This window comes from Lonchura striata, chromosome 3, assembly GCF_050655825.1.
Source record: "Lonchura striata isolate lonStrDom1 chromosome 3, ASM5065582v1, whole genome shotgun sequence".
In the NCBI taxonomy this organism is placed as follows: domain Eukaryota; kingdom Metazoa; phylum Chordata; class Aves; order Passeriformes; family Estrildidae; genus Lonchura; species Lonchura striata.
In genome coordinates, this window is record NC_140705.1 from 103,306,321 (window position 1) to 103,318,844 (window position 12,524).

The window sequence follows — 12,524 nt, forward strand, 5'->3', positions numbered from 1 at the left end:
TCTTTATTAAACAGTTTCAAACTGTTAGGGCATGAAAACAAGTCAGTCTATTGCATATCAGTTTTGCTGTGGTAATTATCATGTATACTTGAGTTGTGGCAGTGGTTAAACATGTTGGCTTTGAATTCATGGTAATCCTTAGGGTAATATGTTAGCTTTAAAGTTGTGGAAGACTTTTTGCATGTGGGTGACTTGCTCAACTCATGCATATGAACTTGCTAAACTCGAGTAGGTTGAACTTCTTACTTATACTTGCCAAAATTTCCTCCAAGGATTTTTTTTCTTTTCTGCTGTTCACTAACTACTCATCCAGCTGCCTCAGATAACTGTTAATCCTTTTCTATCACCCACTTATCCCTACTTTTCAGGCTAGGGAGAAATTCAAGGAATCCTAGAAAATTGTGATGTTCTGCCTGATTTTCTCGATGCCACTCAGTGCAGTGGGAGTTACTAATAAATTTGTAGTGACGATTACTTGTGTGGCGTGTGTCAATGTTCCTGATGGATGAAGAAAGATGTAATCAGCACCTTTTTCTTTGCAGTCCCTGACATTGCATCTGTATGGCACATAAGAGGGAGTAATGGGAATGAGTTGCATTTTAGGTGACATCCCTTGGGATAGTTCTACACAGGGTGTTTCCTAGCAGTCAGCTATTTTTTAATTTTTCTCTGTTACTCTGCATGGCTGTGAAGGAATATTCATTCTCTTTGGGCATTCACACTAGATTTGAGTAGATCCAGCTCATTTTGTCCCATTCTCCTTGAAGCTTCTGAAAGCTGCAGAGGGACACTGTTGCCCTCTTCATGATGACAGGGCTGGTCCAAATGTCTTCCTAAAAATGTACCATCTCACGATCTATGAAGACAGTGAAAAAAGCAAAAAAAACCCTAAAAAACCCAAACAAAGCTTTTTAATGTAGCTGCTTTGTGAAGGCAGTGTGTTTAGCATGAATATGTGAGCATTTAATGTATACTGCAGTGAAAACCTGCAAAACTTCTACCTAATCACTTCAGTTATTTAAACACCCCTAGTTATGTATTTCACACAGATAATAACATACTCCTTTCAAAGATAAGGATGGTCCAGTTATTACAAAATGCTTCTGGTCGTCTGCCACTGATTATTTTGCACCTCTTCAGTGTAAATAAAACTTTGTAACAGCTGAGAGTGAAACACAGTGTTTGTTCATCGATCCTTGCACACCTGTGCAGTGGCTCTGCAGAACGCGTGACCTCTGGAACTGGGAAAAACTGCAGGTGGCTTTTTCCCTGCAAAATGCAGTGACCCGGGAATGCAGGCTTTAGCCACGAGGTGGCGGCAAGGAAATACAAATTGCCACCCGAGACTTGGAATCGGGAATTGCAGCAGCGCACGGAGGTGGGGGAAGGAATGCCCCCCGTGCTCTGTGCTTCCAGCTGGGGATCGGCTCAGGACCAGCTCGCTCTCGCCTCTGTGAGCTGCTTCGGTGGCTCGGGAGGTCAGGCTGTGTCTGGCACCGGTCGCTCCTTCGGGCTCGGCGCAGGATCTGCCGCTCGAGGCTGCCTCGTCGAAACCATGCAGGAGAAAGTTCAGTGCTGCAGGTTTATAGACCTGTGGGTTAGTTTGAGGTAGGTGGCTTTCCTAAAGGCAGCTGAGCACACTTGAGCCTGTTATATTCATGAAGATTTTCCAGCTCTCTGTGCTGCTGGCACGAGTGTTGGGCGAGGCAGGTGTTGTGTATTTGAGAAATGGCCATCTTGACTTTGTTTTCAGCTCTGTGCACATGCTCTCAGATGTACAGTGGTGTTAACTATTCTGGGCAAGGTGCATATGTATTTTCTTTTGCTAGTCTCTTGCAGAGTCTAGTACTAAATCCTTTTATGTCTTATTTGTAGTCCTGCCAAGAGACCCAATTTGTGTCCCTTGGAGAAAGACTGCTGCCTGTGTGCTCAGAGAGTGGTGTATACCTTGGACTCTGGGCATCTGCTCTTATATATGTTTGGCCTATTTCTGCTCCATACTCATCTTTAATATTAACCAGTTGTCAGTGGGAAGAAGAATGAAATCTTGGATTGACAGTGTAGCCCTTGAACTGCACCTTTTGCGCCTTCCTGTTTCATTTATAGCAGAGCTGCCTTGCATGCAGTGACAGGGATTAGCTGCCATAATTTCCTTTTGCTTCTGAATATATACCAATTCTGCTGCTCCTCTTGTCTTTTCTGGGCATTGCTGCATGCAGGGTTTGGAAGCTTTTGGAAGACAAGTCTGTAAGAGTTGTGTAGGATGGTTCAACAATTCTCTAGGAGCTGAAACCTTCTAGAATTCAAGGTTTTCTGCCTTTTTAAGCATATCAAGTATGCTAACTGATAGAAACTTTGGCTCACAATTATAGCTGTTCCTTTGTTTTGTTAGCATGTCAGAGCACTTTGAGGTCAATGCATTGCTTCAGGCCTAGTGATGGAAAAAAATGCACTAATCAATAGCAAGCCACCAACTTCTAGCTGGAAGTTAACTCTGTTTTATGCAAAGTAGTGCATTCCCTGACTTTGGTGTAGGGCACATTTTATCTTAGGAAGAAGCAGATCATGAGGCTGAAATGATGGAGAGCCTTTTGTAATAAAGAAGGGAGTCCTGTTTGTATAAGCTGCTCCTCTTTTTACAGCTGTAGCCTTTATTTAGTTATATCCCTTATGGATCTGGGCAGTCTGAGGTGTGTGATAAACAAGAGTTATCACTGCTGCTTTTTGCTGTGTTTCAAAACTTCAGGCATGTGAAGAAGAAAGAATGTTACATAACATGGCCAGCCTAATTTGTGTAGAAAAGTACAGGTGGGATCTCTTCCAAGTGCTTTAGAAACCAAATGTGTTTATTGCTGGTCTGTCCATGTTTCACGTTAACATCTTGAAGGGAGATGATCCATTTACTGTGTCGGAGTTTTGGGATGTTCATTTTCACATGTGTAGCAGCTGTGGCTGGGCAGAATGAATATTGATTTAGTTTAGGCAGCATCAACCTTGTTGCATGGAGTATGTGATGCCTCTGGAGGGTCAGCAGCCACAAGCTGTTTTCCAGGTATCTCTATTTTGTGTTAGGGATCTGCAAGTTCTGAATAAGCTGCTGGTGTCTTTGAAAGCAGGCTGTGAATGTCAGTTTTGGACTGTTCTCTGCTATTTTAATGTTTATCCAGTAAACAGAGCTGGAACAAAAAATTACACAAATTACTGGAACCTTGCTAAAATGACTTTGACTTTTAACCCAGAAATGCATATACAATGAAATGTTGGGAATACTTTGGACAACTAGATGATATTTTTGGATATACTGAAAACAAACCAACTTGTGTCTAATTACTGGGATTACGATGGGCTATGATTTGAACTTGTGATGGAGCCAGAGATGCAAACAGGAGCATGCTTGACAGAATGCCAAGAAGACAGTACTTTATGAAAAGGGAAGCAGCCGTGGCATTCCACCAGCGCATTTCTGGCTTCCTTGTTTGTTGAATGACACTTGTGAAGACAACTTCTGTTACCACACAGTAGCTATTTTAAATTCCTTTCACTTCTGAAGACCTTTGAGTAGCATTCCTCGTTGATGTTAACAGTTTCTGAGCTATCCAGGAGATGTGTCTGGTTGTGGCAGTGTCTTTAAGGAAACAACAGACCTGTTTTCTGGGAAGGTGAATTGAGGTGTGAGATGATGTCTGCAAGGAAACCCTCAGACTTGTGCTGAACTCCACAGGGAAGGTTGGTGATGGGGTGATTGATGGAACTGTAATTCTCCCTGCCCTGATCTTAGGCTTCTGTGTTCCTATGGCGTGTTATCCCTCCACCTGTTTGCTGTAGAACTGTTTGGGCTGAGCTTTCTGAACAATGACACAAAGTGCTTCCTTTCTCCTAGTGCTTCATACAGCCTTGAAATCACAGCTGCTGCTTCAGAAGGAAAGTGTGTGGCAGGACTTGCCTGTTGATAAGCAGCTGAATTAAGAATGGATGTTGGAAATACTGTGGTTTAAAAAAAAAAAGTCACATCTCAGCATGCTGCCAGTGATGCTGAAACACATACTAGTATGGGCTAGGAGCTGTTCATAATTGAAATGTGTTGTCTTCCAAGCCCATTGCAGGCCATTCAGAGCTGAAGGAGCCTTCACTGTGCAGTAGATGCTGGATGGACTACCCTGAGTGATGCCATTTTCTATGTGAAAGTGCTGGGTTTAGACACCTTGTTGTGGCAAAGCAGTAAAATACAGCATGTGCCAGTAAAGTATGCTTAATGTATATAGTTAATGCCAGAAACTATATAACTACAGCCAGATTCAGCTATGTAAAGAAACACTCAAGGCAAAGTTCCCTTTAAACTGCAAGACTTCTCTGCATCAGAAGGCTGATAAAAGTCTGAGTTTTAATACATGCTGCAGAGCTTAGAGCTTTGCAATACATGTGAAAGTGAATTGTAGCAATACCTGCAAGCCAGTGTGTAGGGTGTGATGCAGAGGTTACTTAGCATGTAGTTGTTAAAGAATTAATAAATATGTTACCAGGTGAGCCTTAGAAATCTCATTGTTTTTCCCTCTTGGGACACAGCTAGCTCCATTGACTTGGTGGTTTTCTGAACTTTCCAAGATTTGAGTCTTTCCTCATAGCAGTTCCTTGCCAGATTGCTGCCTGTGCTTGGCCTCTTTGACAGACATCTCTTCCAGCCTGCACTGCCTTTTATCTCAGCTGTTGTTAGCCACAACACTTAGCTGCAAAGTGCAGGAATCTTTTTTGACTATGGCTGTGTGGGGTTTCTGCCTCCCATCAGAAGACCCAGTAGGGCTGCCACAGTTCTTGCAGCATGCAGGGTAGACAGGGCAGACTGATTAGGTTACAGTGCCGCTGCTGTCTGCAGGTGAGAAATTTGAAGTCTGTGGCTGCAGAATTCAATGCCTTAGGCACTGTAGGTGAATTGAGGCAAATTGCTAGCTGGAATAGAAAAATTGCATAGATAGGTTTAAGGGCATGATGGTGCATTATAATCAGTGCTCTGATTCTCTCCTAGACAGTTCTTGCATATACAGTGTTGTCTCTTTTTACATCTTCCTTTTTTCTTTTCCTGTCCTCTTTCCTTCTTAACTCTTCCAGTATCTTAAAATAGCCTCCTTAGCTTCAGAGCCATGTAGGACTAGTATAGGTTTGATCTCTAGAAGGCCTGCTGCTGACTCTTCTGTTTTAAAGATTTTTGTGATTGCTCAAGGAAAAAGACCACTTCCCACAGTATATAAAAGTACATATGAATTGCGTTTAATACATAAATATGAGTAGTATTAGACTGTCAGGATTTATGAATCTCATATTTTTTTTTTAATCTGTCTTTTTCTTTTTTTCCCCTGTTCTTACTTGAAGGGGTAGGTGTCTGTGTATGTGGGTTTCCTGAGCTCTGAAACAAGGAATGTTTGTGGATGCTAATTCTAATTTGAACTTGTCCTTTTAGTCAAGAAGGAGGAGCATAGAGAACTTGGAAATTTTCTCTCTCTCGTGGTGGTAGCCTGTATAACTTCTTTCCTTGTTCTGATTGTCAGTGCTCTTCCCCTGTTCCCATGATGCTTGTGTTGGAGGACTTGCTGCTGCTGTCAGCATTTTATTCCCTCCTCTGTGCTAGAATGTCACTGCTTGTCCTTCTGTCTTGAAACACTTACACGATTTATTGCTTTCTGAAGTAGTTCAGCAGAAGAATGTTCAAGAATATTTGTCATATTAAGTCTTATTTTGGTGGAATACCTTACAATTAAGACCACAAGTATTAGCAAATAGATGGGAAGTTAAGACTTTCCTCCCTGAAATGCTGGGTTCTGTGACCATTCATTTTTTTTTTTTTGAGGTAGCTGTACATGCGCATGAAAAGCTGCCACCACCTTGTGGATTTAACAAGGGAGTTTCTCTAGAAGCAGATGTTTGTTGATTAACATTTCTGGCAAGTTATATTTCTTCTCTTCAACATTACTGACTCCTTTCCTGGCCACTCAAACACATTTCACCCACACCATTCTTCTGTGTAACCTTAATTTTGGCAAATGTGCCAACTTTTTTTTTTCCCCTAGAGCATGTTTACCTAGACATTTACATGACAGGTGTGTAGCCATAAGTTTTCTACAGGATGCAGAATTGGCAACTTCTTAGGAAATACAGATCTCTAAGGGTCTCAGGCAACCTGCAGTGAAGATGATGTATGTAACATATGGACATAATAGTTACCAGCACACTGGAAAGTTGGAAGAAGAATTTGTAGGCATTCACTCACTGTCACAAATTTGTGCTTTATTGTGAAAGGTTTAACTTTTAAGTGGCTTTTCTTCTTGGTTGATAGAGTGCAGTACTGTCCTGAATCTTCAGAAAAGCAAGAAAGAATGGTTCTGATAAATGTGTTGCATCTTAATAAATTTTGACTCTCTCAAAATGTTAAGAAAAAGAAAGGAAAAAAGATAATTTCAAGCTGTTTTATAATAATGGGCTTAACCTTTGTCTTATTTAATATTTACAAGTTTTTTTTCAGCTGCAGAATTTGATCAGCACCTCAAAGGAACTTGCTGTTAATATAATGTAAAGCATACTAGAGCTGATGAGGTAGTGGTCTTATTTCACAATTCCAAGCCCCCACCTGCTGCTCAAATCTATAGCTCTTTCCTTGATGCTGTAGTATCCATCTACCCCAGCACCTGCCACATTTCACTTAAGTAACTGTTTGAAAATTAAAGGTTACCCACCCTCCTGTGAAAGTTGGTGGAGACTCGTTCCAAAATCAGCAGCTTTTCCCCTTCCTGAAATAAATTTTGGGGTTATAAAACAGTGTCCAAAGTCATCACAAACCTGTGCTGGATTATGAGTTGCATTGTCACTTACGGTGTGCCTGAGCTTTTGTTTGGCTAATATGGACAAAGGAGTCTGCTTCACATGATGTAAGAAGTGTTTGCCCTAAGAAGAACAGAGGTCCTCTTGAACCAATTAGGCAAAAATAACAGCTGGGCTACCCACTAATAAGGAAGGTGCTGCTAAACCTCTTTTCATTGTGAGAAGAAATAAATCTTTTAAGGCTTACTCCCTTGCATTTTTATAGAGAGCAATTCTTTGAAAAATTCAGCAATCCAGCTGGGTGATATGTGCAGGAAGACTGTGAAGAAGATAAAGAAACTTTTAAAAATAAAAAACGGTATTATAGCTGTTAGATTTGGCAATTATAAATGTTTCATTGAAGATTTCAGTATTTAGAGAAAGTTTTACTGTTTAAATTGTTAAGAACGTAGAGTTTGGGGCTGGCACAACAGGCAGTCTCACACAAGTTCCTTGTAGCTTGTTCTGCAAGAGGATATTCCTTCCTGGAGCAAATCTCTTCTGATATCTTCTTTAAAGGAAGGCAGCCCACATGTATTTTTAGTAAGTCTGAGAGAAAAGCAGGAAGAGGAGGTCACAGAGGATTGGGACGGGTAATACTAACTTTATGGCCTTACTTTATCTGTGAAAATATCCCTGTCCTGGCCAACCACCTACTCAGGCAGGGAGTGCACCTGTGCTGTCCTGACAGATTAACTCTTGCTGAGGAAAACCTCTTAACACCTTAAGGAGGATGATTTGGACCTGGTCAGGCACAAAGAAAGGAAAGGATATCTAGAATTCCTGGGTGGGTGCTACATATCATGATTTACTGATGATTTTTGGGAGTTTTTTTGGCTATGTTAGTAGCAAGTGGCAACTAGAGCTATCTTTGTCATCTAGAGAGAAACAGATCTTCACCATGACTTCATCCTGGATCTTTGGAGGAAAATAGCTACACACCAGGGCAAGTTTGACAGCACTTATATGCATCTGAGATGTGTTCTCTTTGTACTATCCCAGATTATTTAAGCAAAAAGGACAGATTTTTGTCCATGGTCTTTACTGACCCAATTTTTAAAATTTGTCTAAGTTTATTGAATATGGCTCCCTTTCTATAGCTTTTTGCTGTTACTACCTAAGCAGAGGTAGTTTTACCATATGATAGAATGACAGAAGATTTGGTGTGTGAATAAACAGTTAACTGAGCTGAACACTTCAGCTTTGAGTTAGCTGATCTGTTGAAGGCATGTCCTCTTCTGAGGTACTGTGAAGTATGAGTGAACACTCTGAGCAGAAGACAAACAAAAATATTGCTAGTTCTCCAGTTGCCACTGCTGTACGTTGTGGAAGTGCTGCCTCTTTGTGGCTTTCATTCAAGTCAGTGCACTATGGGCAAACAATCAGACAAGTCACAGAAGAACTCAGTGGTGCAATTATTCTGATATTTGTGGTTTTCCTCTATCAAGCCCTCAAAATCATTTGAATGCTGTTAGGAGTATCTATGTAAATATATTGTAGCTGAGCTGTCTTTAGAAATATAAATTAAAGAACAAATTTTAAATCATTGGCTGCTGTCCTAATGTCCTGGATTACTGTTACTTTGGTCAGTGGGTGGCCTGGTCAGCCTTTACAAAGCCAATTTTCATTTTAGGTTATTTTTACTTCTTTGAAATAGGCAAAGCCTTTGGAAAATGAGGGAGCAGCCTGCTTGTGCTTGTGCATGTGGATGAAGGCTTGTATGTGCAACAAAGTAGCTGTAGAGTTTTTATATTCTGTTTGCAGTAATAGTAAACAGAGCATCTAAAATAACCACTTGCACATTGCAACAAACACATCATCATTTGCTTAAAAAGAGTTATAATTACAGTTGACGAAGCATGGACACCATAAAAAATGCATTAGTTTGGCTTGACACATTAATTACCTGTTTTTGCAGATGTTTTTATATATTGTTGTGTGAACAGTTTACAAAATAATTACGGGAAAGTCATATGGAAAATAAACTAAGTGGGTGGTTTCTTGCCTTAATATTTTCATTCATGTGAATCTGTGTGAGGCACAGCTGCTCTGTAGCAAAAGCAGAGAGAGAGAGAGATGGGGAATCTTGAGGGGTTTTTATTCTAAGGTCCCTATGATCAGCCTTGCTTCACTTTTATATCTTGCTTTAGCAGTGTAATTTTTAAAAGTGTAAAATGACATTGCTGATTTAATCCCAGTGATCAGGAGGGGGGAGAAGCTTTGATCCTGATCAGATGAAACGTAAATCTTCTAGTATCTAGGAAAATAAATGAAAAATCAATATTATTTTAAGCAGGATGAGCTTTTATGAGCAGTTGTAAAGATTCATCAAAGGCTTTGACACAGTTTAAACATTTCCTGTTTGCTGGCATTTAAAGAAAAATGCCTTTAAAGTTTAAATTGTAATTAGAGAGATACCTCTTTAGATTATTGTGGGCTAACCACAGAATGGAAATAGGAGCTCAATATGCTCACACAATATTTAAATCAAAAGTTCTTAACTAGGAATAAATTACTATTCCTAATTTATTATAAAATAAAATCGATGCTTTTGAAAGTACATTTTGCATAACTAAAACCAATATTTCATGGCAAAATGTAACATTGCATTTAAAAAAATGGAGTCTGAATCACAGCTTTGACATCTGTCAGATATAAGGATTTGTTCTAGTACTGTGTTTTAGTGATTTATTTAGTTTTAAGTGTACAGTTCTATGACCTCAAATTTGGCATAAATGCTAAAGATTATTTTTAGCTTAATGGGGTCTTTATTGTTACTCTTTGTGTTTGAGGCTTTTTAAGTAGCATTTATTTGTTTATTAAATTTATATCCTGTATTTATTTAAAGATTTTTGTGAGATATTGCCTGTTTAAATGGGAATTTGTATTGTAATGCAGTTTTTTACATTTTCTTGGCTAAACTAATGCAAAAAAAAAAAAAAAAGCTAAAATCCTATTTCCATAAACCTAATTCTCAATCATCCACCTGTTAAAGTATTTAGACACTGAACTGTTAATGATCTTATTCACAAATACGATGCTGAACTTGTTGAATAAATGTTATTTTTTGAATTCACACCCTTTTTTATGGCTGAAGATTTTAATGAGGGGAACAGCTTGAAAAGGTTATTTAACAAATTACTCAGGAAGGAAAAGTAGAAGGAAAACTGAAATTAATGTCTTGTGAAAGTAGGGAGAACAAAGACAGCTCTAAGGGGGCATCCTAGCCGGTTTGCATTAATTACTGTAAAATTACTGAAGCATTGAAAAAAAGCAAGAAACATCCCAACTAAATGCATATAGCTAACAATTAAGTCTTAAGCTTGACTTTTATGATAGCCTTAGACACTAACCTAGCAGTTTTCTAGCAGCCTGCTGGAAGGAAATGCTGGCTGAAGAGCTGACTGTTGCTGTGCAGATGTCTCGTTTTCCCTGCGCGGCTGCCACGTGGCGTGTCTGAGAGAATGTGGGTGCTCACCAGTGCCTCAGCACCAGGAGTTTCATGGTGCTTTCACTCTACCTGCAGAGATGAAGGCAAGAGTTAGTCCTGTTTTAGGAAATTGCAACACAGGATTATTGAAAATTTACTGTGTGTCTACTCTCTTTTGATAATGACAGCGTTGAAGAGCTGAGTGATTGGGTTTTTTTTTAATCCTAGATGGGAGGAAGACTGGCAGTCTTATGAAGGGAACTTTTTGCCAAGATTTCCTTAAGTCTTTAGAATGAGAGAAATTACTGAGATATTGATAGCTATCCATAATATTGTGTCCTGAAAATGGACTGAATTTCTGTCTGTCTCAAAAGATGTGTAGACAAAGATTTTTGCAGAACAGTCTTGTGTCTATATCCAAGGAGGGGACAATCGCTTTTTCCTCCTGCAGTGAGGTAGATAGGAAAATTTACAAGTGATCACTTATCTCAGAACCTGGAGTAGATCCAAAGTCTCTTCTCCTTGCTTTTGATGGAGTCTGGGTGTGATGGTTCTGTGTGTTTGGGTAGTTTCTAGTCATGATATGAAAGGAATGGGAGTCTATTTTAAAACAATCCACCTTGACCCCTACCTTTAATTCTGTCCTTGAAAAGCTCACAGTGTTTTACACATTGCCACGATTGCCCCTTGAAAACCTCCCGCAGTAATTTCTGAATGCAAGCATTCACACAGTAAGTTCTCTATCAGAAATTCCATAAGCTTGCCCTTTTTTATGGGACTCATTCTTGATAACCCACAATAATCCTGTTTCTTTCTTATCAGTTACAAAGTTTCTGGTTGAACTCCTTCAAGGTTACACTCGGGTTCCTTTCATGGCCCAGTGATCAGTGTCTTATGAGCTCCAGTCTTCATTAATGTCTGTTATCTGCTGTTGGTTGGGGTTTGTGTATTTGTCTGTTTAATTTATTGCCTCTCCTGTTCCTTGCCTTGTCTTTCATGTGGAGTAGCTGTTGGGTGGATATCCTTGCAGTTCCTTGCTCTGTTTGAGCATCGGTTTGAGAGGTGCTGGCTTGCACCTGGCAGTTCAGAGCCTGGCACAGTGAAGGCTTTGTTTCTGCAAGTCTTGGGTGGCTTCAGGGCTGGGAGAGACTGTCAGGGCCATATCAACTCTCTGTTGTCCTTCAGTCTTCTTCTGGGATAGTTGTCTCTGTATTCTTTTCAGCACAATAATCTCATTTCTTTGCTATAACAATTGTGTCTTGAAGTCTCTTACCTTTGCTGGCTGGTTGACTGGTTGGGTGTTGCCATCACAGGTTGAGTCTCTTACAGCAATATTGCTCAGGTTGTGAATGCCTAAACCAAACTGAAAGCTTCAGAGTGAATTTAGTGTTTGTGTGGTATTATGTGGTTCTCACCAAGAGTTTGGCTAGATCAGAAATGGTTGTTTCGCCATCAGGAAGGTTAAATAGTTGGTGCAAGTGATTATTGCTTTCTTCCCATGTTACCCCAAGACAAGAGGCAAGGAATGTCTAGCATTGAAGAGCTATGGAGTTCTTAGGAGTTCTTAGTGTCTCTCCTCTGTTGCCTTCTTGCTTTTAATAGCATTTCTAGACTTCATGTATAATAAGGAGAGTCCATACTGGAATCCTGAGGAAAAAATAAGCTTTTTGTTTTGTTGTAAACATCTTATTCTGTCTATTCTCACTGATTTTGCTTTTTGGAATGCAGGGTTTGGATAAGTGTTTTGTTTCAGTTCTTATCTGTGTTACCATAGGAACATATACCAAAGCACAGAAATAATAGGAAAGGCTTTTTATTTACCTTAGTCTATAGCAAGGCTTAATTTGTTATTTTTGTAGAACTCTGAGATCATAGTACTGGGTTTTTAGGAGATGCATATCTTTAGGTTTGATTATGAATAACCCAAAAGAAATCAAGGAGGTAGAATCAAAGTAGTCATGTGCTTTGAGTACTTAGTGCCTCTCTCTTTATAGAAAGCATAACTTTTTTTTTCTCCATTGAGGTGAATCAAGTCCAACTCGTCGAGAAGCAGTGAAAAGGAAGACAGCAGAATACCTTATGCGTGCTGAAAAAATTTCCAGTCTCTACCATAAAACCTCTGAAGATGCATCTATTTCTATGGTGGGCTTTAATTATTTTTTTTATTCTGAATTAATTTTTTTCAGGATTTAGTATAATTAAGTAGGAAAGCATATTCAAGCTTAAAGTTCAAAAGCTGTCTAAAATT

At 39.6% G+C, this 12,524-nt stretch overlaps 1 protein-coding gene across 4 annotated transcripts in view; it reads left to right on the forward strand.

Moving 5' to 3' along the window:
• Positions 1-12,524, forward strand: part of RPS6KC1 (ribosomal protein S6 kinase C1) — an 83,728-nt gene that overhangs the window by 25,250 nt on the left and 45,954 nt on the right. For all 4 annotated transcript variants that reach the window (XM_021547610.3, XM_085576041.1, XM_085576042.1 and 1 more), the window contains one exon: positions 12,300-12,418. In XM_021547610.3, the coding sequence (XP_021403285.3) occupies positions 12,300-12,418 (119 nt within the window). The remainder of the gene's footprint in view (positions 1-12,299; positions 12,419-12,524) is intronic.